General features: G+C 41.3%; 1 protein-coding gene across 2 annotated transcripts in view; it reads right to left on the minus strand.

Annotated features, from left to right (window-relative positions):
- NFKBIE (NFKB inhibitor epsilon) overlaps positions 1-25,258 on the minus strand; it is a 488,349-nt gene that overhangs the window by 69,038 nt on the left and 394,053 nt on the right. For both annotated transcript variants that reach the window (XM_044060874.1, XM_044060865.1), the window contains exon 4: positions 16,902-16,990. In XM_044060874.1, the coding sequence (XP_043916809.1) occupies positions 16,902-16,990 (89 nt within the window). The remainder of the gene's footprint in view (positions 1-16,901; positions 16,991-25,258) is intronic.

Here is a 25,258-nt window from a genome sequence, read left to right on the forward strand (position 1 = left end):
TAGCAAAGGACAGCTCTTCTAGCACTAGGCTAAGGTGCCAAGCTGAAACCAGAGCCTATTATGTGGCGTGAGGTGGAAAATGCCTTTTAGCAACTGTTTGACTAGTGGCCTGATACCAAGTGGGTGGAGTTGGGGGATTCAATGTATACTTAAATAGAAAATAGCTAAGTCAGTAGAAAATAGCTTGGAGAGATACTGAAGGACAGAGGATACATCCTCCTCATAAGGCTGCAGGTCCCTCATTTGCATTCAGATGAAAAAGCTTTTCCACTTAGCTAGACATGGTATTACAGTACCTGGCTTCATAGTCTCTCAAAATGTTTAGTCCATCTATGGGATATAGATGCCTAAAGAAAAAAGTTGTACCCTTCAAATTTCTAGGTTCAGGGTGGACAGGTTAGAACTTATGAAGGACATTTTATACAGCATCAAAAAGTCCACCTGCTGAGTCAGCGAGAAATGTTTTTCCCTTTCCAGCTGGATCAAGTGGTAGAATCAATACTACCTTTGCCAGAAAGAGACAAATCTGTATCATTTAAGGCACCCTCCCTTATTTTCTGAATTACACTGGGGAGTAGAGGAGAGGGAAGGAAAGCAAAGGGAGAAAAAGTATACACAGTCCTCTCTAGCTCAGAATAATGCATCCACTGCCCAAGCTTTCATGTGATGTGTCTGGAGCAGGGCTTGTTCAGCTGGTTGTTTCTTGGAGAAGCAAACAGGTCTATGTCAGGTACACTCTGCTCACCAATAACAAAGACATTCCTGTGTAGCATCCATTTGTGTGAGTCTACTGAAGTCCTGGTCAACTGATCTGCAATAGAGTTGTCCTAACAGACTGTAGATATGCATCAGGTGGAGAGTAAACTTGAGAGACAGTTTCAAAGTCTGCACTGACAGCCTGCATAGCCAATAAGAGTGGACTCATCCCCCTCAGTCTGTTGATGAACCGAATGACAGTGATATTACCAGCAACTACTTTCATGGAGCTTAGTTTCCACACTGTAATGAAGTTGAACACCTGCTGGACTGCAAGTATTTCAAACAGCTTGCAATTTGACGTCTTTCAGTTGAAATTCCCAGGCTTTAATTGGGATCTGATTTGTGGAAGTTTGCCTGAACAGCATACCCTCACTGGTCTTGATTTGTTCCATCCACCATAGCAACTCTTTCTTTATAAAGAGTAACGCAGGCATTATGCTCTCCAGAGGATGACTTTGCTTTTCTGACAGATAATCCGGTACCACTGCAGTTTCCTCATGTGCAGCTCGGTGGAGTAGCACCATGAGTATGGTTGAGGCCACATGTCCCAAAAGGCAAACAGCCTGCTTGGAAGTTCACTGAGCCTTTGCTGAGGAGATTTTGAACAGCACTGTACTGGCCTCCACTTTTCCCAGTACCAAGAAGACTTAGCCCCCTGCTGTGTTTAGATGACCCTGTAACTGGAAAACAAGTTGGAGTTCTGAAAGTTCAGGGTAAACCCTTATCTGGTCAGGTAGTGCAGAGTGCAGTTCAAATCCCTGTCATCTCCTGCATGGACTGGGTCTGGAGTTGGCAGTCATTCAGTTAAGGAAAATGTGGATGTCCCTGGTTTTGCAATATGCTTTGTATGTGGTCAAGCATTTGGCAAGTACTCTTGGTACAGCAGCTAAGCCAAACGGCAAGTAAATTAAAAATGTGATACCCTACCACAAATGTAAAAATCTCTGAAAACTGTAACATGCAAGTAGGCATGTTTTAAGCCTAGAGTAATCATGAATATCTGAGAACTTGGCATGGAGATCATTGCCAGAAGGATCAACATTTTGTTTAGCCTCAACAGATCTAGAACGAGTCTTCAGTGGTCAATAGTAAAAGTATGGAATAAAGGCCCTAGTAGGACCCCTTCTACAGTGCTCTAAATTATCGCTTCTTCTAAAATTGGTCTTACAAGATGCTCTGGATCTCTTGGTACACCAGAGAGTCCCTTTTTATTGTGGAATTGAGAAATATTCTAATTGTAGGCTTTTAGAGATAATCTTCATGACACAACTGCAAATGTCTGCAGTAATTTCTAGCCGTTGTTGGCGGCAAGATGCAAGTTTGCATCATCATATGGCAGGACGTCAGATAGGTGGGAAGTGGCTTTTGGGGAACAGCAAGGGAGAGGGCTGTGGTAGTCACAGTTCCACCTGTCCTCTTAATGCCACATTCATTTCTGAAAGATCTTCTACCTTTGGGCTGTTTACCTCTGATCTGCCTTTGGTAGAAATGTGCTTGCTTAAAAAGGGTGTTTCCTGCTATACTCTGGCAGTGGGGGGATGGAACAGATGCTTGACAGATCACCTAGGTTTCCCTTTGTCCTACAATTTTTAAACACACTAAGCCTATAAGGTGTATCTCTTTATCCAGAGGAGCACTAAGTATATGCACTTTGACAGCTTCGGACATAGAGAATTCTCAGCTAAACCTGCCTTCTGATGGCTGACCCCCAAGTGGCAGCCCTGGATGATGCAACTGCAGCATCACATCCACATTTTACACCATGTTTTCTAACTTTACGACAGCCTGGATGTATAAAAACAGCCCTTGTCTCATCCTGCACTCATTACACAACCTTCCAGCTGTTGCTTTGAGACGTGTTCTTGACCGTGTGAGTCTGGCGGCAGAGAGCTCCAAAAGTCAGGGTTGTAGAGACATGCACCTTCTTGCTATACCTATCTCATAACTTAATATCTTTATCAGCAGGGAATGTCTGCTAAAGGGTTTTTAAAGTGGAGCTTATGGGGAGCTTGCATAATGTAGAAAAGGTCACATCCATGTCTCTGAGGGCCAAAGGGCCAGGAGTCTGGCTACAAGCTATTTGTATCAAAAATACACAAAGTCTGTCTGGACCGGACAAACAGCAACAAGTGTTGGCGTGCCAAACCACAGTAGCTCCATGTTTCACTTCTGGGAAGCAAAGGTCTTATGGAATTGCTATTGGAAATGTTCTCTCATAACAGACAGACAAACCTTAAATGATAGGTTCTCTGGTGGTGAGTCAGAGGCCAGTGTGTCATCCTCACCATCTATGTTGTATACAAATGGAGATGACATTTTGGATCTATAGCCCAGATTCTTCCCACGGTCATCAGAATCAGGAGTTCTCTCTCTCTCTCTTTCTCTAGTGAAATTATGTTCTACATCTGGTGGTTGGCTCTCAATCAGGTAAAAGGCTTTGTAAAAACTGGGAAAGGTCCTCAGCCAATTAAGCCCAGTCCTGGGAAGAAGTCAAAGGTTGGCTGGCAAGGTGCAGATCTTGCTTGGCAGAGGCCTCAGAAGGGGTCCTATGTACAGTCACTATTAGAGTTGTAGGAGCCCACAGGGATTTCCCTAGGTTCTATGTTAATGCAACTATGTGGGCACCCTCCTGCACTACCAGCAATGGCAAGCCACCCTCCCCTTGTTTAATCAGCTGGAGGACTCCTCCTCTCCAGTCAGCTCAATAGAGTTTTGGTTAAGTAAGACATGCCTTCTACAGGTGTGCCAGCATCCATAGAGGCCTCTGTGAAACTATGCTCTAGGTCCTGGGACTGAGTGAGTGCTTCCACAGTACTAATCTCTCTGGATCTAGAAGGTCCTTAGTAGTTATTCAACTTCCTGACTTCCTTTCACTTCTTGTGACTTCTTCCAACTCTCCTTTTGATTGGAGAACATATTTAGTTGGATAATGTCAAAAGACATGACAGACCTCAGCAGCAAGACAAGTCCAGATTGTGTATGCTTGGCATTATACCCAACAAAGTGCATGCAAGACTTGACACCATCTTGCACCTGAAGCAGTACATACATGTCTGTTCTTGAAAAACATTTGTCGCTTAGATGTGCACTTGCCTTTCTTAGATGGCGAGTCTAATACCGCCATTCAGGGAGGGATGCTCAAGAGTTATCTGCACTAAAATAAAAAATGAAGCAGATGTTAGTTAAGGAAAGACACAAAACACAGTGCTTTTTACTCCCAAGAAAATACAAAAATGGGTTCCCCAATGCTGTTACTTATCCAGTTGGTGTCGGACTCAGAATAATGGCCCTGCTGATGGACTCTTCAGGTGCCTATAAACCATGCAATGTATACTGCAAGAAAGACCTGAAAAAGGCCAGCCCTATGTTAATCATTATAACATGTGCTTGGATAGGGCCATGGTAAACTGATATCAATCCCTGCATATATGGGAAATTGTTGGCTCTGAAAACCTGGACAGACTTAAGCCTGTGGCAGAAGATCCAGATGTTATGAACGCAGCAGTAAGCCACAATATGAAGATTAGTGGTTCGTTTTCCTGCATTTCAGCTTCAGTGCCTAGGATTTAAATTCTGGCCATAAATGCTGAAATGCAGGAGCCTGCATATTCTCTCAATGTCAACATGCATGTTTTCTGGGTATTCCACTTTTCGTCTGCATGTTGCTTAGATTAAATGACTACTATAACAAAGCAGTTCTGTATTTGTACTGTGGATCTCTTCTCTAGAGGTCCTTCCTACTAAAAGGAACTTTTGTTCAGAAGAAGTAATTTAGTTAACAGACAAATAAGTCGCTCCCTAAAAGTAGATACAAACAGTAACCTGGGTCAGGATCTATGTAGTTTTATACGGTGAAGATAACAGACAGACTTCTGATAAATTACTCAATTGTACAAGAAGGTAGAAATACGGTACACTTTCTCCATTGTAATTATAAGGCTGTAAAAGAAAGTTCAGGCTAAAATGACGTAAAGCTCCAATGCCTGGTTGACCACTCAACATAAGCAATGCTGAAACCCGGGTTTCTTTCTTTCTTTGCAGTAGCATTCACATTATAAGATTTCTCAAAACTCAAAAGTATTTACCAACCTCCACAAAAAGTTCCAAACAAAAGTTTCTCATATAAACATCTACAGTATTACTAAACCATTACCAACTTCCATTGGAATACTACTAAAATCTTCAGAAAGGTGAAATGAAAATTACTTATTCATTTACGAACTTTTTTTGCCCTCTTTGGTACTTGCTGCCAGTTGACCATTGGCCCACCTTCCAGCAAATCTGTCCTTTGTTCCTCAACACTAGAGAAAGGGTCTACCAGGAAGGGCCATCATTCAGACAGTTGTCAGGGGGTTTGGGGGGGGGGGTTATTTCATAAGCAAACATTACCTTGTGGGCACTCATCTTGTACAGTAGAAGGGAGACCTGCAAATGGCTCTCTGTACTGGTTGTCCCCCACTTTCATGAGGGGCTGCGGTCAGAAAGCATCCCTGATCCATTCCATCAAGCATGGGAAATGGCTCCCCAGTCTCTACTGAGTGAAACTTCATGTTCCTATGTGTTCCCTTGTGCGCCTGCAGCCCACTCTACCCTCCCTCAAGGACAGGTAAATGAGCCATGCTGCTTTTTTACTCATCTTCCCTGTTTGTAACCTCTAGTGCCAAGGTCGTTACTTGAACCCTGGTCCATTTAGGTCTAAGTAAGGGTTTTATCCTTTTACACCATGAAGCCATGCAAAACTACTAAAATTAGCAGTTTTTACAAACTTCAGAGAAGCTTTATGGCTAGGTCTACAATAAGTAACACTGCTGTTTCCCAGTGGTTTGTAATGATTACATAGATCATTTGTCAAAGCTGAATTTTGACTTGTACTGCAATGGCAGTGTTGCATTAGGGAATAATGGAGTGATGTGGGGGTAGTAGAGGGAGCAGGCAACAACACATCACATATAGACGGCTTGTAATAATGGAAAATAACTTTAGAAGCAAACAGATATTCATCTGGTCTATATTGGATTATAACATCTTACTATTCGGTATCAGAGAACACAACCTGGAAAAAATTATCAAGATTATAATGCTGTGTACTGCTTCCCCATGGTAGCCTTTTTCTTTTTTCTTTTCTGCAGTAAAATATTTTCATTATTAAAAACATGAACTGCAAAATACGAATGTAAAAATTCCTACATTTACATGAAAAACAGTGCACCAAATGGTATTTGTAATTATGAAAAAAAAATGAAACATTAGTCTTGCTTATATTCTGCTATTACTTCTCACTTTCTGGTATGACAGAACAGTGGCTTTCAAAGAATCAAAAGCACAATGCTGCATGTTGATTCATCACAATTACATTTCTTTACAAGTGCAGTTTTCTGATACAATGACCAACAGTCTCCAATGCTATATTTTACTGGTCCCTGATACAGTAATTTGCATGGCTGAAGGGGCAGAGAATTCAATGTTGAAAATACAGCATGAGGGGCAGTCAAGGTACACCAAACGACATCTACAAACTAGTAAAACATTACACTTGCCTATGTCTTGCTATTATGTCTGCCTGTGCGGTGCAACAGTGTACATCAAAATTAATCACTATAATGCTGTATTGTTGCTCCTCCCTGAACACCTGTTTTGCAATCACATTTGCATAACAGAATTAATATACTTCTAAATACTAAGGTGTTTCAAAATTCTACTGTAAGGTAAAGAGGACCTAACTATACTACCATCAAGTAATACTAACCAGAGCACAGTTACAGTTTTTTCTTTTTTTACTTTGTAAATGCCCTGCATTACTTTCCTTGGCAATTAGTTTATTATCCCTTTTCTGGTGTCACAAGGTCAAAAAAGGTAATACAGAGCAACATATGTGCTATGTTCCATGGCAGTTTATCATTAATGTCTATTACGGCTGTTATTACTGTTAGCCGTGAGTGCTGTATTAAACATAAGGTGCCAAATATGGCATGTAAAATTTGTCTCATCACTGGTTTCTGCTTTCAGTTAACTATCCTGCACAAACTCATTACGATTTACCAGACTACTCCATTTTCGCTGATAGGGTGGAAATCCTGTTCAGCATTTATGCACCACATACATTAGCACAAAAAGTAATAAAGAAAATAGTGACAATACATTAACATTAGACTAACAGTGCAGTTGTGTAAACACTTACCAAAACAGTAAATGTCCTACTGATCACCATTGCAGTATTCCAGATATATTGGGTAGTTTCCACTGACATCCAGCCAGGGTACCAAAGATTTACCTTCTCAAGGTCGTATATACATATGGGTGACTCCAAGAGCAGAAAGAGGTAGGAAGGATGGTTGGCAGAGTACAGGAATTGTCCAGCAGTCTGGAGAGGACAAACCTAGCAAAGGCAACCCTGGGCCCTGAAGAGGGTGTCAATTGTGTAGTGTTTAGTGAAGGTGTGTACAGAAGACCAAGTAACAGCTTTGAGACCGACCTGGCATCTACTCCCTTATGAAAAGCACCTGAGGAAGCCACTAACCTAATGGAATGAGCTTTTGGGCAGGGACTTGCCATAGTGTGAAAAGCAGAAGGAGATCACATTAGAGATCAGAGTGCAGTAGTTTGTTTGGAGACTGGCAGGCCCAACTTAAGGCTCATAAAAGATACAACTGGTCAGTCTTCCTGAAGGATTTAGTTTTGTCCAGATAAAATGTTGCCTGTAAATGTCGAGAGAATGCAAGCCCCCCCCCCCCCACTTGAGGGAATTGAGAAAGAAACTGGGTAGGTGAATAGTCTGATTAAGGAACAGCTTGTCCACTACCTTAGGCATGAAGGATGGATTAACACTGAAAGTCATCTTATGGAAAAATAAGAAAAGGAAGAATGGAAATGAGAGCTTGTAACTCAAAATAACAGATGTGAGAGACAAGAACAGTAGTTTTCCAAGTGCTGAATTTCAAAGAGGCAGAGGATGCTTGTTCAAAGGGAGGTAATGTAAACTTTTCTAGCACAATATTGAGATCCCAAGGGGGAGAGATGGGTTTCCTTGGTGGGTTAAGCTGCAGACCTCCCTTGAGGAAAAACTTGACTTCTGCTTTTGCCATAAGCAGGGGGATTAAGAAGCAAGCACGAATTGATGGCCAACAGGTGAGCCTTTATAGAAGAGTAAGCCAAGCCTGAATGAAGTAATTCACAAAGGTATTGAAAGACAGCAGGGACCTGTGATAAGACTGGGTCCCAACTGTGTTTGCGGCACAAGTAAGAAAACTTTTTCCATTTAGCTGTGTAAGATTTTCTAGTAATTGTTCTCCCGGCTTCTTGTAGTACTTTAACAACCTCTTCAGAGAATAAGTGTCTGAGAAATTAAAATCCTGTTATCCACAGAGTCAAGCTGAATGAAGGAAGATTTGGGTGGAGATGCAATCCTTTTTGTTGAATGAACAGGTCTGGTTGCAAACGTATTTTCCTGTAACTTCCCCTTGTTAGGGGAACCAATGCTGCCATTGCCAAAGGGGGGCAGTAAAAGGAGTTTGAATGCTTCCTTTTGTGCTTTAAGAAGAATTTTTGCAAGAATATGTAGTGGATGAATGGAAAAGAGGAACTTCCCGTTCCACTTGAAGGACAAAGTTCTCTGGTGCAGAACTGGGGGATCTGATGGTTGGTTGGAAAAGCCTAGACCTAAGGGTTTGAGGAACACCTGCTTTACACATTGAGCAAGATCTGTGATCATGTTCTGGCCTAGACAGAAAAGACACAGTGTGCAAGCCCCTTGTACGGAATCTGACTACTGCCACTTGCACTTACCCCTCCTAGCTGACATCTAATGAATTTGAATAAAAATAGTGTAAGCAAAAAAGACAAGTTTCCCCAATGAGGCACTTATCTGAGAAAACAAGCAAGGGAAGCAATGGTACCAACAATCAAACAGTACTCAGACAGATGCATGACCTGCGATGGGTTGGTGGTGAGACAGTCTGAGATACATGCTCATATGTTCAATTATATAACCCTGCGTGCTGCGGTCAGGCACTGGACGCATGACCATGGGAAGGTAAAGCGTTGGTATCCCAGTTAGTCATCAGTGATGACAACCCATATGTTAGGAATACTGCAACAGTGATTTCAGTCAGGGCATCCTGCTACTGGTAACTTCCCTCTTCATGCCGATCATCTGGTCATCTTGTTCTCCAGTTAGAACTCTAGTGTCATAAATAACTTTACAAAAAAATCTTGCTTTCTTACAGTTGCCGTGTTGCAAAACTACTTAGATTAACTATAACAACCAAGAAACTTCTCCAACACAAAATTCTTGCCCTTAAACAAGATTAACATCTCCCAACACCCACCCCTAATATCTCACCCTTAAGCAACTCCAATGAACACAGAATTATACTAACATCTAGGTACATGGACTTATCCTTCCCTCTCCATCAATCCTTCCAAGGATTACTGAAAAATTTCTACTCACTACAACAGGTCACATAAAATCTGAGCTGTCTGTGGACATCCATACAACAGAGCAAGCATTCAATTCTATTTAAATAGAAAAGCATACAGGAAGGATGACAAACTGACAATCTCATTGAGACTTGGTGGTTACCCTGCACAAAGTTTTTTTTTTTTTTCATAATGACATTATCCTTATGAAAAGCAGTAAGGATTAATACAAAATGCCTGCAACTCAGAAACTCTTCCACCTGAAATAATGGCTACTAGAAGCAGCATTTTGTGACCAATACTTTAGCTCTACAACAGCAGCTTATTCAAAAGGAAGAAGGGGTCAATTTCTCTAAAGTGTAATAAAGACACAGGATAACAGATAGGATGCTGAGTACAAAGTAACTTTCCAAAAGGCTTTAACATAGTTTCAAATATGTGAAAAAAAACTAAGAATCCTAATGAAAATAAGAAATTGCTGCAACGTGCACTTAAGCAGAGGAATAAGCAACATTTGAGAGACAGTCAAGTACTACTGGAATTTCTGCTGTGTAAAGATCCAAGCCTTTTGAAGCAGCCCATACAGAAAAAATGTGCAGAGTTCTGGTCTGTTTTTCTAGTATTGGGCCTCTGGGCAGAGCTAAGTATCTGGACTACTCTGGCAAGGAGTCCATGGCCATTACTAGCATAGGAACAACCATGGGGTTAGATGAATGGAGATCTGGGTGAAGCTTGCTGGACATAATGGTCAGAAAGGATCGGAACAGCTTCAGACACAAACCACTCCAGAAAATGAGGCCTGGGCAGAGGAAACCACACCTATCAAGGGCAAAATGAGGCTACAAGAATTACTTTGCACTTCTGCCTGGCTTTCTGTATGAAGTTCAGAATAAGGTGAAAGTGGAGAAAAGTGTAAAGGAGACCAGTGGGCCACTGCTGGATGGAAGCATCCCTGGGGTGTTCTCCTGGGGAATAGAGGGGGACAAAAGTCTCTACACTTCGTATTGGCTGTGCATACACAGAGATTACAGCAAGAATTTCCCTAGTTACAGGAAAGCTTCTCAGCCAGTGACAGGCTGAGAGACCAGTTGCGAGCCATAAGCAGCCACTGAGACTGTCCGTTATAGAAGTGGATTACCCGAATGTGACTAGTAATTAGAAAGTGCCTGATTTACATTGTTCTCTCATATCCTTGCTGCTTCTTGAGAGTAGGGTAGGAGTGAGCTCTCCCATGGCTGTCTAACACTACAGTGTTGGCAGACAGATGGCAGCACCAGCTTGAGTCAGGGTATTTTGAACAGCTTGCACTGCGAGCAGAACTGCCTTTATCACCAAGGAAATTGATGTGCAAACTGTTCTCCAGCTGTGGTGATGCACATTGGCAGTTTTTCCTCAATAATGAACCCTCCCAACCTTACAGCAGAGGTGTCGGAGATGAATGCCACTGCAGGAGTGGGGATGTTGAATGGACTGCTAGGTCTGGACTATGAAGTCGCTACATCAGATATGACTTGCAAGCCATGGAAGTCTCAATGTGATGTGTCACAGGATCGGTTAACTAGGAACACTGAACTTTCAACGTCCAGTTGGTGAAAGGAGCCATCTACACAGTTGTTGCCATTAGATCAAATGAACACAACTGCACTGTGACTGACTGAGAATCTGAGGTACCAGGTTTTGTAATGGAAGGCACATATCTATAGGAAGATGGGGTCTGCTGGACAGAGTGCTCAGCATGCATTCTATAGAAGTTAACTTTTGAGAGGGGCTCCAATTGCGATTTTGAAGTTTTCACTAATTCTTAAAGACTGGAAGACACCCATGAAAAGAAATCAACCTGTTCCATGTTGGAACAGCTAGTGGGCAGTAAAAAAAAGGAAGGAAATACAGTAACTTCTTGCAGTCTCTGGTTTGTTACAACTGTGGACATAATCTGGCAAGCGTCCTGAGAGATGAGGTGTGCCCAAATGGTAGAGTGCGGAATTAATAATGGCTCAATACTGCTTAGAAGCACACAAAACTTCCAGACTCCTTGGTGATTTGTGTATGTAGATATGCATCTTGTAGGATCACAAAGCAAATTCAGTCACCACAGAGACAGACTAGGAATTACGAATAACACTGATGATCTTTAAGATTTACTTGGGAATAAATTTATTGAAGTCAGTCAAATCTAGTACAGGCATGAAGTCCTTTATCTTTTTAGTTATTACAGAGAACTTAGAATAATAGCCTAATCCTTTCAAGCCTGGTAGGACTTTTTGGATGGTTCTTTTAGAAGGCTTAAGACCTCTTTTCTTGCCACACTTAACACAGTAGGATGTCCTAACAAAGGGCACGAGTGATGCTGAAGTGGTGTAGGAGGAAATCAAATAACCTTGGGGATATCACTGCCCTGATCTATTTGTCCTGCATAAGGGCCAGCCATACCTGCAGGCAGCTGGAAATTTAACTCAAACTGCCTCCAGAATGGGAATACAAGTCAAGGTTTTGGACTGGGATTGCGGTCTCCCTGAAGAAGGGCCTTGGTACCCCCCCCCCCGCTACTACTGATTATTCTCGTCTCCGAGTTACTGACCTTTCTGAAAGTTACTATGGCTGCTTTGGTTCCTTCCAGATCTCCGATTGTTTTGTTGCTGTTAGTCATGCAGAAATCAGAGCTGATGTTGGCCCATTTTGTCATACAGATGATGCAATGCACAGTTTGAAAGTTGACATAGCAGCATAAAGGGTTTTGCCTTCCTGTTCCATGCTCTCAAGGTCAATAAAAATACCTGTTCTTAAAAAAAGAAGACCAAATGGGGGCATGAGTATGGGTCACCTTGATGCTCTCAGCAAAATTATTAAAGTGCAGCCAAAGACAGTGATGAACAATGTTGGTAGCTGCTGCCCCAGCTGTACTATCAGCCGAATTATGTAGAATTTTTGCACTGAGGTTGGCAACTGGTAACATAGTTGCCATCCATAACTGCACCTGAATTTTCTGGCAACTCAAACAGTGACTGGCTGATTTTGACCACCAGCTCTTGTTGTAATGTTAAACATATGAGAAAGGTAGTGTATTGTCCTCAGGAAAAAACATTACAGATGTATCAATGTGCTTCCAAACTCTGTTGTTGCTGTTCTTTGCCTCAGATTCCCTATGAGCTGGGGATGAACAGCAGGACTTTATGATGGTTGTATCTTAAATGGAATAAGCTTTGGAGGTCTCAGTCCAGTAGATCTACTCTTTGGGAGGCAGACTGACCTTGTTTGATCTCCTTGGGGCACGTATCTTCCCACACAAACTTAGTTGCTGTTCAATCCATTTTTTTATTACAGGAGGGACCACCTAGGAAGAAGATAGGGGGGTGTCTGGAAGTCCTCTTGCAGAATCTGTAGACAAGTCATTGGGTCTTCACCCATCCTCCTCCCCCTCCTCTCTGTCTCATCATTCCAAATGCCTCCCCAAATATGGGGTCATCCAAGAGAAGGGATGGGGGACATATGTCAACTTTGTCTTTGACACATGGGGAAGGCGGACTCTGTTGGCGAGTCCATATACTGCCTCTTGCAGGCCTGCTTCTTAGCAGACCGCACCTCAGATGTGATGGGTGCAAGGATACTGAAGTCTGAAGTGGTCCATATATCTGGGAATAATCTTCCGAGAGGCTCCTGGCCAGTCTGTTCTTCTGGCAGAAAAGATGGACTGCTAAAGGTCCAGGCAAAGAAGCATCTCCTGTTGAGGATGAAGTCTTGGGTCGATACAGACACTGAGGACAGCATACGTTGATCAGTCGCACCAACAGTTCTGATATAGAAATTTACACAGATCTTGAGAGGGTACCAACTCCTGCTCTCAAAAATTGAAGCCAGTCAAGGCAAACATTGACACTGAGTGAGGCAGCAATAAGGTCTCCCCCAGCTGCCTGACCTCAGACCATAAAGTCAACACACACAGACTCAGGATCAGACCTCAAATGTCGCAACCTCAAAGATCTGAAAACCTTATCAACAAAAACAGTGAAAAGCTGAACTCCGAATAATTGACCTCCAACAGTTATGCAAAAGGATCCTAAGATACTGAAAGCATCACCATCAAGGCCATCAACACAGAGTAAAGTCAACATCAGATAAATTGACCTTAAAGGCTGTGGTTTTCAAAACCGAGATAACAGTCAAAGCTGACAAACAAGTTATCAGCATCTATTTCTGATGTTTTAACTCCTGCTTCCTTGTTGCCAGCATCAAGATGGGAGCTGGTAAGAATAAAACAGGAAGATTTTCCTGAAAATGAAGGAGCTGATCAAGTGCCTCTATTCACTACAGCACCAGAGGAGAAACAAAGTAACATACATCTTTTGCTGGACCTTCAAAAACACCTCCAACTTTTCATAGTCAATATCAAGTGGAAGTTTAGAGTAGCATCTTAAGAGCTTGGTGACCATAGTCTTGATCCGAAAATGTTTAGAGAAATTCACAACCGGGCAAAGCAGTAATACTTTTATTTTTAACAAGTTTAACAGGCATGAGTAACTTAACACACACCAGCAGGGAAATGAGTAGAAGTCAAACTTCTCCTCTGGTCTAGATTTTTCTTAGGCTGAGGACTGGGAAAGTATTCCCAAAACGTATTACATTTCTTCTTTTTGTGTTTGGAAGATGTATCCTTAACAACTTATTTGGCTCTAAAAATGTATGGAGGTGACCCTGAAGTGGTGTCAAAGTTCTATCAGAGGTGGGAGTTGAACCCCTTTCCAAACCGTTTCAACTTCTTTCTTCATCTCTAACAGTAGTCATGAAGGATTTGCATACATCATAAGCTGTGAAAAAAATGCCCTTCACATAACGATAGACACACAAAGAATGTTAGTCCTGGGACAGAATTTTATGCTTGCATTTACATTTTAAACACTTTACAATCAATCGTCAGAGAACAGCATAAAACAACTAAAACTTCAAAAATAACGAACAGCAGTTAAAACCTTTAACAACAATGTAGCAGAGTAGGGTGTAGAGTACAACAAAAAAAAAAAAACAAGGACATACAAATTCCTAAGATTTAGGGAGGGGTGCTCCAGACAGGTAAAACTACTGAAAAAGGTAAAAAAAGAAAATTCTGACCTAGTTTAACATATGAATAACAGAAAAGTAAAAAAAAGTATGAAGAGACTAACCATGTTCACTGAATGTAGTGCCTGGGGCTGTTTCCTAGATGTGTTTCTCTTTTGATATGTTGCACATGTGTTCTGGAGAAGAAGCTCTTTTGTACAGCATTACTGGTAAAAGTGGAGGAGCTACAAGTCTCCTTAGGTGAAAGCATGCTTTATAAAATGGGAGAAGCACATTTCATGTGCGCAACACTATTCTGAACAGCAAAACTGCTTTTACTATGAGGTTTTGCTGTTTGAATAAATATGGGGGTGTAACTGGTTCATCCCCCCATCAAAGACGACAGTTTCTAGGGAGCCTGTGGTACACCATCTTGGTACAAAAGTGGGGCAGCTGTAAATTTTTTGTGCACTATGCCTTTTTAGATGGCAACAGCATACAAACCAATGGATTCAATTTACACTAAAAAATCTTAGTTAAGCAGTACACTTTGGTTTTCCCACACTACTCATACAAAATATGAAAAAAATAAAAGCTTAAACAAATTCAAGTCTACAACGTGTACAACGTCTTCATAATGTAGACAGATTATACATCTCTGACCTTCTGCCTGTTATCTTAAAGGGCATACATTTAATACATTATGATCTCCCCTCAAAGTAGACAATGATCAAGTAAAGCTCCCACCATGAAAGGTAGCTTCTTTCCAAGATGGATGCAAATCTTTGACATCACATCGCCTTCATCTTACAAGGCTGGCCAAATACATTTATTTTCTCTCCAGATCACAATTTCATCCTACCATAAGTCCTGGAGAGAAGTGTCCAAGTGAAACACCCTTATAAGCAGTGCCTTAAAGAAAGCCAAACACACATATAGGCTCACAGGCACTGGGAGGCTCTTAAGAAACCAACCCTTACATTCCCATGGTATTTTTTAACCCTTACACTTATTTATTTTATTTTTGCTTTGTTCACCAGGTTAGTCGCACAAGGCTACTCGCCTCTTTTCAGAGGAGACTCAAAGTGGTATTTATGCTACTACTAGAGTAAATTTGGCCAGGGCATCAGGGAACTTCCCTTACCCTTTCTGGTAGGCACTGTGGGCTCTTTCACATCCACCTGAGTTACCACCAATGCAAGCAGTCGACCTTGATTTAATGTCTCATCCGAAGGACAACGTTCAGAAGTACAGCGCCCCCCCCTGCTGCACTGCAGTGTCAGCAAGCCTTCAAATTGATGTGGGAATAGAACCAAAAGCAAGTGTGCTCCCTGTTGTACTACTGAAACTGATTTTGTGTACGAATAACCAGAGGCAGACAGAGCAAGGAAATGTCACATTTGCTTGTTGCCTCTATCAGTGACGGACATAGATGCTAAACCAGGGATGAACTAGTAGCTTCCCATCTACTCATCCAAACTCTGGATAGAGTAAGAAAAGTACATTGCTTTATGTGAAGTGGAAAACACGTTCTATTTATTTTGCAAAACAAATTGAGATCCCTTGAGCTGGTGTTAACACTACCACCGGATTTGTGAACGTGTAATAGGTCTCAAAAGATAAGAGAAATACACCTGCATGGATCTGAACCGCCTTCATTACTGATATTCTCCAGTTCAGTGCAGTAGCATGACACTTCATGGAAGCACTTGTATCCTCTAAAATATCTCTCAGAAGCACCTGGTTGTTATTGTGTACAATCTCTAGTCCTTTGCTCTTGTTAAATAATTTGGTAATCAGGTCTATATAGTTTCTAAATGCACTACTGATATGCAGCTTTAATACCTCAAGGTCAAAGCAAAATCCGCATATAATCTCTTTCCATTACTAACTTTGTGAACCAAACCAACCGTTAACTTCCTCCTAAGCAGATGGGGAATTCCTCTCTCATGTTTCTATTCTGAATTTCTCTGTTTCTGTCCCTACTACTTGACAGAAGCAAACTCTGATATCACATTCATGCACTAGGTTTACAGTTTTCTTAAATGGAAATGTAACAATGCATTGTCTGTCCCAAAATCTAGCACTCTCCAAAGAAAAGAGAAGACACCATCATCAGTCTCTAATCTCATGAAAACATTCACCGTGTTTATTACATGGCACTGCCTCAGTAATCATGCCATTCCTTTCTGCTGCCTCTGCACTTATGCATACTACAATTAACTGTTTATGCTGCTCCTAGTCCACTTTAGCTGTCCCCTGAAACTGATTTTCAACAGCTACATAAAAGAAAGCTCCCAAATGGTCGAAAATCTGTAATAAAAGATCCCATTCAAACTGGTACTTCTTACCAGGTATGGTATGTCACTTTGATACCTCAATCTCCTAGAGCTTTTGCAGTGGATTCTCAATAGTCATCATCAGATATAACTTCAAACTTGTGTTTTAAAGCGCTAAACTTTAATCTTCTTCAGAATTTTACAGGTCAGACTGGTAGCTTCAGCCACGGTGTCGAACACCTGCATTTAGAGGCTATTACCCACAAGTAATGCCACTACAATTCAGCTCACATTTGCTAATTACAACCGTTTTACCCTTAATCTTTTTTCTATCCCAGGCATAAAAGCTATAATTATACAGTCCAAATAAAGACAGCAAGGACATTCATGGGATACCTGCTATTAACACCAACTTACCTTACAATTGATATTGGCTCTCTTGTTTGACAGATAATCCACCAGATTAATGTGCCCATAAATGGTAGCAACATGCAAACATGTCAAGCCTATAGAGTGAGATAAGAAGAAATCATCAGTAAGGCAATCTTCAGTTTTTTTGTGTGGAACATAATCGATAATTGAATTAATTCCAAATACATGAGTGCTTGAACTTCCAGTGAGAAATAAAAATATGACAATACAAACTGTTAGTCTCTAGTTTTCCAAGAAAACTCATGAGAATGGTTAATGTTCCAAATGTTCCTAACACACCATGTACAGACATCAGCAACAGCCGGGGGGGGGGTGCACGATGATATTGGGGTGAACAGCAGCTTCTCTATACTAACATTGCCAACCACCATGAATTACTCCAAATTAACTGGTTTAATTTTATACATATCTTAACCAGGTATGCCCACTGGATACAAGTGTCACTTTTCAGTGAGCTGTTCACAGTAAAAGCTTTAACTCAAAATTGTTTGGACTGCATTAGAATCAAGTTGCATGCATCTGGGAACTCTATCAGTCAGAGCACAAGTGTTACAAATTTATACAGTAAATGTAGAAACTTCTCCAAATCCAAACCCCCTACCTACAGCACCACTCTATACTGTGAAGAAATGAAAAAAAGAGGTCTCCTTTAACTCCCCAGACTACACTAAACCTGATCCACAAGTGTTAGAAAACTAATAAAATCAGTCAAGCTAAAACAGGCCACTTTGCTATATATTACAGACTACAATGAAATGTGGTAATTTGAGTCAATGGTGACTGCAGACATTCCAGATTCAGAACAATTTATTACCAAACAATTTTTTAGAGGACCTTATCAAAACACGGCTAATTTCTAATATACACCAATACTGATTTGGGCATTTATATAAACAGCAAACTATGTACACCTTCTGGAAAAAAAAGCTGGGTCAAGGATATCAAACTTATATGAAACAGGATAAAACCATACTGAATCTTTAGACAGTAACTATACATCTGAAATTAAGTACATCTTTTAAAGTCAGATCGAGAAGGAACAAGACATCTTGGTGTGTAGATTCCCAGAAGAAATTCCTGCATAAATACTGTAATTTATACAATACAGGATATGTATACCTCTACTGTTTGTTCCTCTCCACAGTTCTCTCACTATAACAGTCAGTGCTGTCAGAAATCCTTTTCCTAATGGAAAACTACCCAAATGTATTAACGTAAGCCTTCTGTATCAAGCTGTAACAGTACAACATCTTAACGAATAAAAAAATGTAACACAGAAATAGAATAGGTTATTAGTACTGACCTATCCACAGACAAAAGAAATAGTTCACAAGCTAATGCAGTGAGGTATAAAGTTACACATCAGTCTTTCACTTTCAGTTGGAAAGAGAAAACAAATAAAGCTACCGATGCCTTTCAAGTTACAAAGTGCTGTTAAAACTGTTTGGATATGGCTGAACTATAATACAACACATTTTTATATCAACTAATGAGCATAGCATCGTTCCATGCTGAATTACTGTTTTATCAAATACTGGTTTGGTTATAAAATCAAGGATCGTCATTTGGATACTGTAAACTCTTCAACCACTATTACTCAGTTTTACTCTAGCACCTGTTTGTACACAACAATTTGTTTTTGCATTATGTGTGGTCATTATAAGGGGTTACAGATTAATCACGGAGTCATCTGTACCACTGCTGCTTTCTGCTTGGTATTTAATGAATTTTAACCTTGAGATGTGAACACTAACCTAACGTTAATTCCTAACTGACCAGTTTCAATAGCACACTGCCGGCCTTTCAATGATGTGCTAAAGGACTGGGCTGTAATTTATTTGTGGTGTTGAATGAAGTAATGGCGCCCTTTATCATGTTTCACATGGTTGACAAAATATTAAAATAACACAATGCCAATATGAGCTGCCTCCAACGTTGCACACTGATGCCATACAGGACAAAATTATTCAATGTAGTTCAAATAAAACTCTTATTAATAATGTTATAGTAATGGCAATAATTCACTATACAGGTGTGCTTCAAGGTTAATGTTTCACTGGTGCAGCACTCAAGTTTGGTAGTTGAAAATGTTTACATATTCATTAACCTTTTGACATTACAACTTTTCAAGAAGCAAATCATCACACACAGACTCGAGAACTTTTCTGTGGGTACATCTGTGTTTTGTGTGATTGGTAATTCAAACTGTTACAAAGCAATAAACTTGCAACCGAGGACCAGCAAGGTACTGCTCTTGGTACACCATACATAACAGCGTTTCTGGGGTCACTAGTTGTTGTAGTAAAATCTGAAATCTGGACATGCATTTACAGGCACACAGCTGGGTCTCAATCAGAGGTGGTGGCATTAGTTTTGAGGGGCTCACATGAAAAACAGTAATGACTGCTTTCTTTATATTAAACTTATTTACCTGTTTATCCCCTCCAATGTGGCCCTGGAAAACCAAATTAGCTGTTTGTTCTGGATGTATGCAGAAAAAAAACATGAGTGACTAATCAGTCGCACATGTATAAAGTTAATATATGGTGCACATACAAAAAGTGCAGCCTCTGCATACTAGTGGGTGGTTTTAAACGTCTTTCACACTTGGGTTTACTCTCTCTGCTGAGAAATGGTAAAAGACTTTGACACAACAATTTCGGGTGAGTGTCAGTGTTACTGCCGACAAGAATGCAACACAAGTACATAAGCTAAGGGACGTGGGGGGGGGGGGGTCCTTTGCTTCAACAGGTGCCTGACAGGGCCAGAATTTTGCTCTCTCCATATCATTCTATACAATGTGCCACCTTAGTGGCTTTTCCCTACCTTTCCAGACTTATTTCATTTGATATCATCCTTACTGAGGTGGCAAGGTGAACAGATTTTTTTTCTATATAGCAATTCAGAGTCTGCCTCATTTGTTATGTATGTGTGTGTGTAACTGGAGCTTTTCTCCCCGAGCCTCCGCTGAAAATGGACATGTATCCAGTTGGACTATCCTGGTCAACAAATGTAAAATACAATAAATAAAAATAAATAAGACTACAACAAGAACACTGCTCGAGAATGACTCAAGTGACAGACATTAGTTTTTGCTCCTGTTTTTCCATTTGTCTTTTCTACCTAGCAATGTTACAGGTGAACTAGAAACAAAACCACTGTGCATATGCGCATCACTCCCCCTTCTATTACCATAAGCAATCAGTTCCTTTCCAAAACTTGTCTGTTCTCAATTTTTTTCCTGTTGCAACACAGACTCTTTTACTGGTAACTTATTAAACACAATTTACCATGAAAAATACTTTCAATTCCATACTTTCCCTAATCTCACCCTTCTTTTATTCCTGTTATATCTCTTCCTGCAATCCATGATCGGTATATAAATATTTTCAATAATTCTTTCATACTGCTAAATTATTTATAATTTCTGACTACGTTTTCCACAACACTTTTCTGTATTTTACCTCTAGATTACTTCCTCCCCAACATTCCCCCCAAATCCTGACACTTTATACACAATTTATCCAAAAAAATTCCAGTTTTCTCTCTTATCCTACATTCCTAAAAATTCTTCCCATCTGTCTTATGTTTTACAGTATCACTTTTTTATATCACAACAAATATCCTTTCATCTACCTCTCCCTTAATTATGCTATTATTTTTAATCAATATCGCTCTAACATTCCTACCTTTACTGCAAAGCTTCTTTTTAACACACTACCGAACAACCCCTCAAACATTTTGTAATGCCTTCATTACTATTTTAAAAACCACACTGCACAATGTCACGTGACAAAGAAAAAAAGTCCTCTTTTTCCATAAAAACATAATTAACTCATCACAAATGTCTTCATCTTTGAATCCTTCGCTCATCAATTCATCATCCTGAACACCCCCCCCCCCATCTCATCATCCTGAACACCCCCCCCATCTCTTTATAATAACATAACTTACACCAGCTCATCCTGGCAGACTTGGCACATTCCCTTCCCTCACCACTCCCCTCCAATTCTGCCACTAATGCATCTTTTTCTTACATCTGCCTTTGTGGCTCCTATATTTTTTTCACTTTCCATGCCACTTTTAGCCAATCCCCTTCTCCCTATACAGTTCTTTCACTTATCATACACATCTCATAACTCTATCATACACATCTCATAACTCTATCTTGACGTCTTACAACTGTGCTTTTAACTATTACTATTTCCCTCCTATTACCATCATACACTTTAACCTTTTCCTATAAAAGTCACTTCCCTCCTTTTTTTCTTGTAGCACACACATTTGCTTTAACATATATATTTACCTTCATTCTATTCATTTCATATACTTTTCACCTTCTTCTTAAACACTCAGTATTATTATAGTACAGTTTTGTACCTACCATAAATGTAGATGTTCGAGTGTACACCCTGCTGCAGTCATCACACTTGGGTTATCCTGTCGTCAGGCGGTCCCGCAGTCGGCCGGAATTCCAAAGTCTTGGTCCGGCGTCGATTGCTGTCGCTTCTTCCCTGACGTCAGTGCGCCAGGGGTATATATATTGCATCCAACACCATTTTCTTCAGTTTTTCTTGCCCCAGATGTCAGGTGCCCCCAAAAAGGTGGTCAGTAATTAGTACCAAATTGAGTAATATTTGCACAAACACAAAATCCCTCCAGTTATAAGCAAATACATCAGGAAGGTATTGTAGAGATGCAGCCAGTTAGATCAGAGGGGATGGAGGGAGGGTAACCTGGACTGCAGCAGGGTGTACACTCGAACATCTACATTTATGGTAGGTACAAAACTGTACTATGTTCATCGTGTGACACTGCTGCAGTCATCACACTTGGGTAGAATCCCAAAGCTAAGGATGGGTGGAGGAGTTATAGAGGGTTACAGGAGGCTAGAAGGCCCTGCAGAACTGCAGTGGCGAAGCCAGCCCTAGTCTTAGAGTAGAGTGGTAAGTGATAGTGTTTGGTAAAGGTGTGTACTGAACTCCAAGTTGCAGCTTCTAAAATCTCCTTGGTTGGAACCCCCCTGAGGAAGGCTGTAGATGTAGCTGTTGCCCTGGTAGAGTGGGGTCTAATGGTAGCAGGAACTGGTTTTCCATGATGGGTATAGCAAAAATGAATGCAATGTCCTATCCATTTGGAAATGGTTTGTTTTGATATAGCCTTCCCTTGTGAAGCTGTAGCATAGGATACAAAGAGCTGGTCAGATTTTCTGAAAGCCTTAGTTTTATCCAAGTAGTAATGAAGTTGCCTGTGAATGTCCAAGGAATGCAGGAGTCTTTCTCCTTTGTTCTGTGGATTTGGGAAGAAGGTGGGTAAGTGGATGGTTTGATTTAAAGCTACACTGGAAACCACCTTAGGCATGAAGGAAGGATTAGTTTGTAGAGAAACTCTGTCTTGATGGAAAATGAGGAAAGGTTCCACTGCCATTAGTGCCTGCAGCTCTGAGACTCTTCTATCTGAAGTTATTGCTAGCAGCAGGGCAGTCTTCCATGATAGGAACTGTAGATCTGCAGACAAAGCTGGTTCAAAGGGAGGTAGCGTAAGTTTTTCCAGAACAAAATTGAGGTCCCATGTTGGTTTAGGTGCTCTCCTGGGGGGCGTAATGTTTTTTGCCCCTCTGAGGAACTGCCTTAGAAGTGTATGCGAAAATAAGGGTGGAGCCATATTGTAGTGGGCTGAAACAGCTGATGCATGGATTTTAATGGAAGAAAAAGAAAGTCCTTTGTGTAACATCTCAGTTAAATACTGTAGAATCTGAGGCATGTGAGGCTGAAGTGTGTTTTGGCCTTTAGCTTGGTTCCAGGCACAAAACCTTTTCCATTTGTCCGAATAGGCCTTCCTGGTGCTGGGCCTCCTAGCTTCCAGAATAACATCCATAACTGCTTGGGAAAGAGGAGCTGGCTGGATGCTTAGGTGATTTGCCATGCAGCCAGATTTAAGGTTTTGAGCTGGCTGTGAAGAATCTGATTGTTTTGCTGTGTGAGCAAATGGGCAATTTGTGGTAAAATCCAAGGTGGGCCCTGGGCCATATTCCTCAATAGTGGGTACCAGTGCTGGTGTGGCCAGTCTGGGGCTATGAGTATCAGTCGTGGTCTCTCCTTTCTGACTTTCAGAAAAGGAGAGGCAATGGAGGGAAGGCATATACTGTCAGGTTTTTCCAATTGAATAAGAGTGCATCCACTTTCCTAGCTTGGTGGTGAAATGTCCTTGTACAAAATTTTGTTAGTTGATAGTTTTGAGGACTGGCAAACAGGTCTATGTCTGGAAGGCCCCATTTTTGGGTTATCATTGCAAATACTTGTGGATCCAGTTTCCACTCGTGGGGATCCATGATGTTTCTGCTGAGGTAGTCTGCCAATGTGTTCTTTTTTCTTGGCAGGAATTGAGTTTGTAACTGTAAGCCAGAGCGGTGTTCCACAAGGTCATTGCTTGCCTGTATAGAGGGTAGGAGTGTGCATGCCTATTACTGTGGTGTTGTCTGTCCTTATTGTAAGTTGTCCTGGATGTAGTAGATTCTTGAAGGCTGTCAGAGCATTCTGTACAGCTAGCATCTCTTTTTGATTGATGTGCAGATTCCTTTGATCTGCAGTCCATATGCCTTGAACGCACCATCCTGCCATGTGTGCCCCCCAGGCATAGTCCGATGCATCTGTTGTCATAGTTTGCCTGGCTGGGGGCAAGGTGAAAGGCTGACTATTGTTGAGGTGACATGCCTGTGACCACCAAAGAAACTCCTGTTATAGGCAGGGAATGAGAGATCATTGCGTCCAAGCTGTGGCTGTGTTGAGACCATATGCTTTTTAGGTACCACTGTAAATTTCCTCATATGCAACTTTGCAAATATTAGTAGTATGCAAGATGCCATGAAGCTCAAGGCCTGCAGAATTTTTCTTGCAGGTAGTTGGGTCTTTGTTGCCATTGTTTTGGAATATTGAGTCAGTTGTAGTTTGTCTGGCGTCAGATAAGCCTTCTGGGCCATTGCATTCAAGCTGGCACCCAGGAATGTCATATTTTGTGATGAGGGTACTAGTTTTGATTTCTTTTCGTTTACTGTGTACCCCAGGCAACGTAGAAGATGTTTTACAAAAGCCAGATGTTGTAAGAGGATGTCCTTGCTTTCTGCTTGGATGAGGCAGTCGTCCAGGTATGGGTATATTTGAATGCCTCTGTCTGCAGTATGCAAATTACTGGTGCCAGGCATTTTGTGAAGACCCTGGGTACAGTAGATAAGCCAAAGGGCAGTGCAGAGAATTGGTAATGGGTTGAACCTGCAATGAAACGGGGGTATCTTCTGCAACTTTGTCTGATAGGGACATGCAGGTATGCCTCCTTGAGGTCCAACGTTACTAGCCATGCTTTCTTGCCCAACATGGGAAGAAGCTGCTGTAGTGTTAGCATCTTGAATTTGGGTACTTGTAAGAAGGTGTTTAGAATTGAAAGGTCCAGAGTTGGTCTCCAGGCACTGTCCTTTCTGGGAACTAGGAGTCTTGAGTAAAATCCTTGGCCTTGCTCTCGAGTAGGTACCAGTTGAATGTCCATGAGAGCTGTAATTTGTTTTTGTGCCTCTGCCCATTGATTTTGTGGCAGGTTTGGCATTCCTCTTTTCATTGGCAAGGTGTGAAAATGGAATCTGTATCCTCGTGAAATTATGTCTAGGACCCATTTGTCCTTTGTGACAATGTGCCAGTTGTCTGAAAAAGTGCGAGTTTTCCTCCCAAGGGGGCTGCCAAGAGAGTGTTGCTTGGCCAGATGAGGTGCAAGTCATTGAGTTTGCCTTCTGGTAGTTTGGGACCTGTCTTCTCCTCCCTTCTGTGTTGCAGTGCCCCATTGGCGAGGTTTGTACTGGGCTTGTGGTTGTCCTCTGACTCTTGGACATCTGTATTTACCCCTCTGTGGTCTGTCAGTAGCTGGAAAGGACCAATTTTTTGTTGGCCAATTTCTGCTGAAGCGAGGGGGCTGTACCTGTAGGAAATCTTTGACTGTCTGCATAGATTCTGCCTTATCCTCCATTTTCTTTAAGACTTCTTCTGCTTTAACTCCAAAAAGAACATCCTGCTGTAAGGGAGCATCGAGAAGCTTTGCTTTAACATGATCAGGCAGAGTTTGTTCCTTTAACCAAGTATGCCTACATATAACAGACCCAGTGACAGCTGCTCTGCAGGAAGCCTCCAAAGAATCAAACCCACATTGTAAAGTATGTTTGCCCACCCGTTCAGTTGCATGCAACAGATTCTGCATTTCTTTCAATTCAGACTGTTGAGGGAGTGTGCTCATTTTTTCTTTTAACTGAGACATTAGAAATTGCTGATATTTTAGCATGTGGAATTGGCAATTTAGTGCCC

This window comes from Protopterus annectens, chromosome 1.part0 (assembly GCF_019279795.1).
Source record: "Protopterus annectens isolate FY-2018-M chromosome 1.part0, PAN1.0, whole genome shotgun sequence".
Classification (NCBI taxonomy): Eukaryota; Metazoa; Chordata; order Ceratodontiformes; family Protopteridae; genus Protopterus; species Protopterus annectens.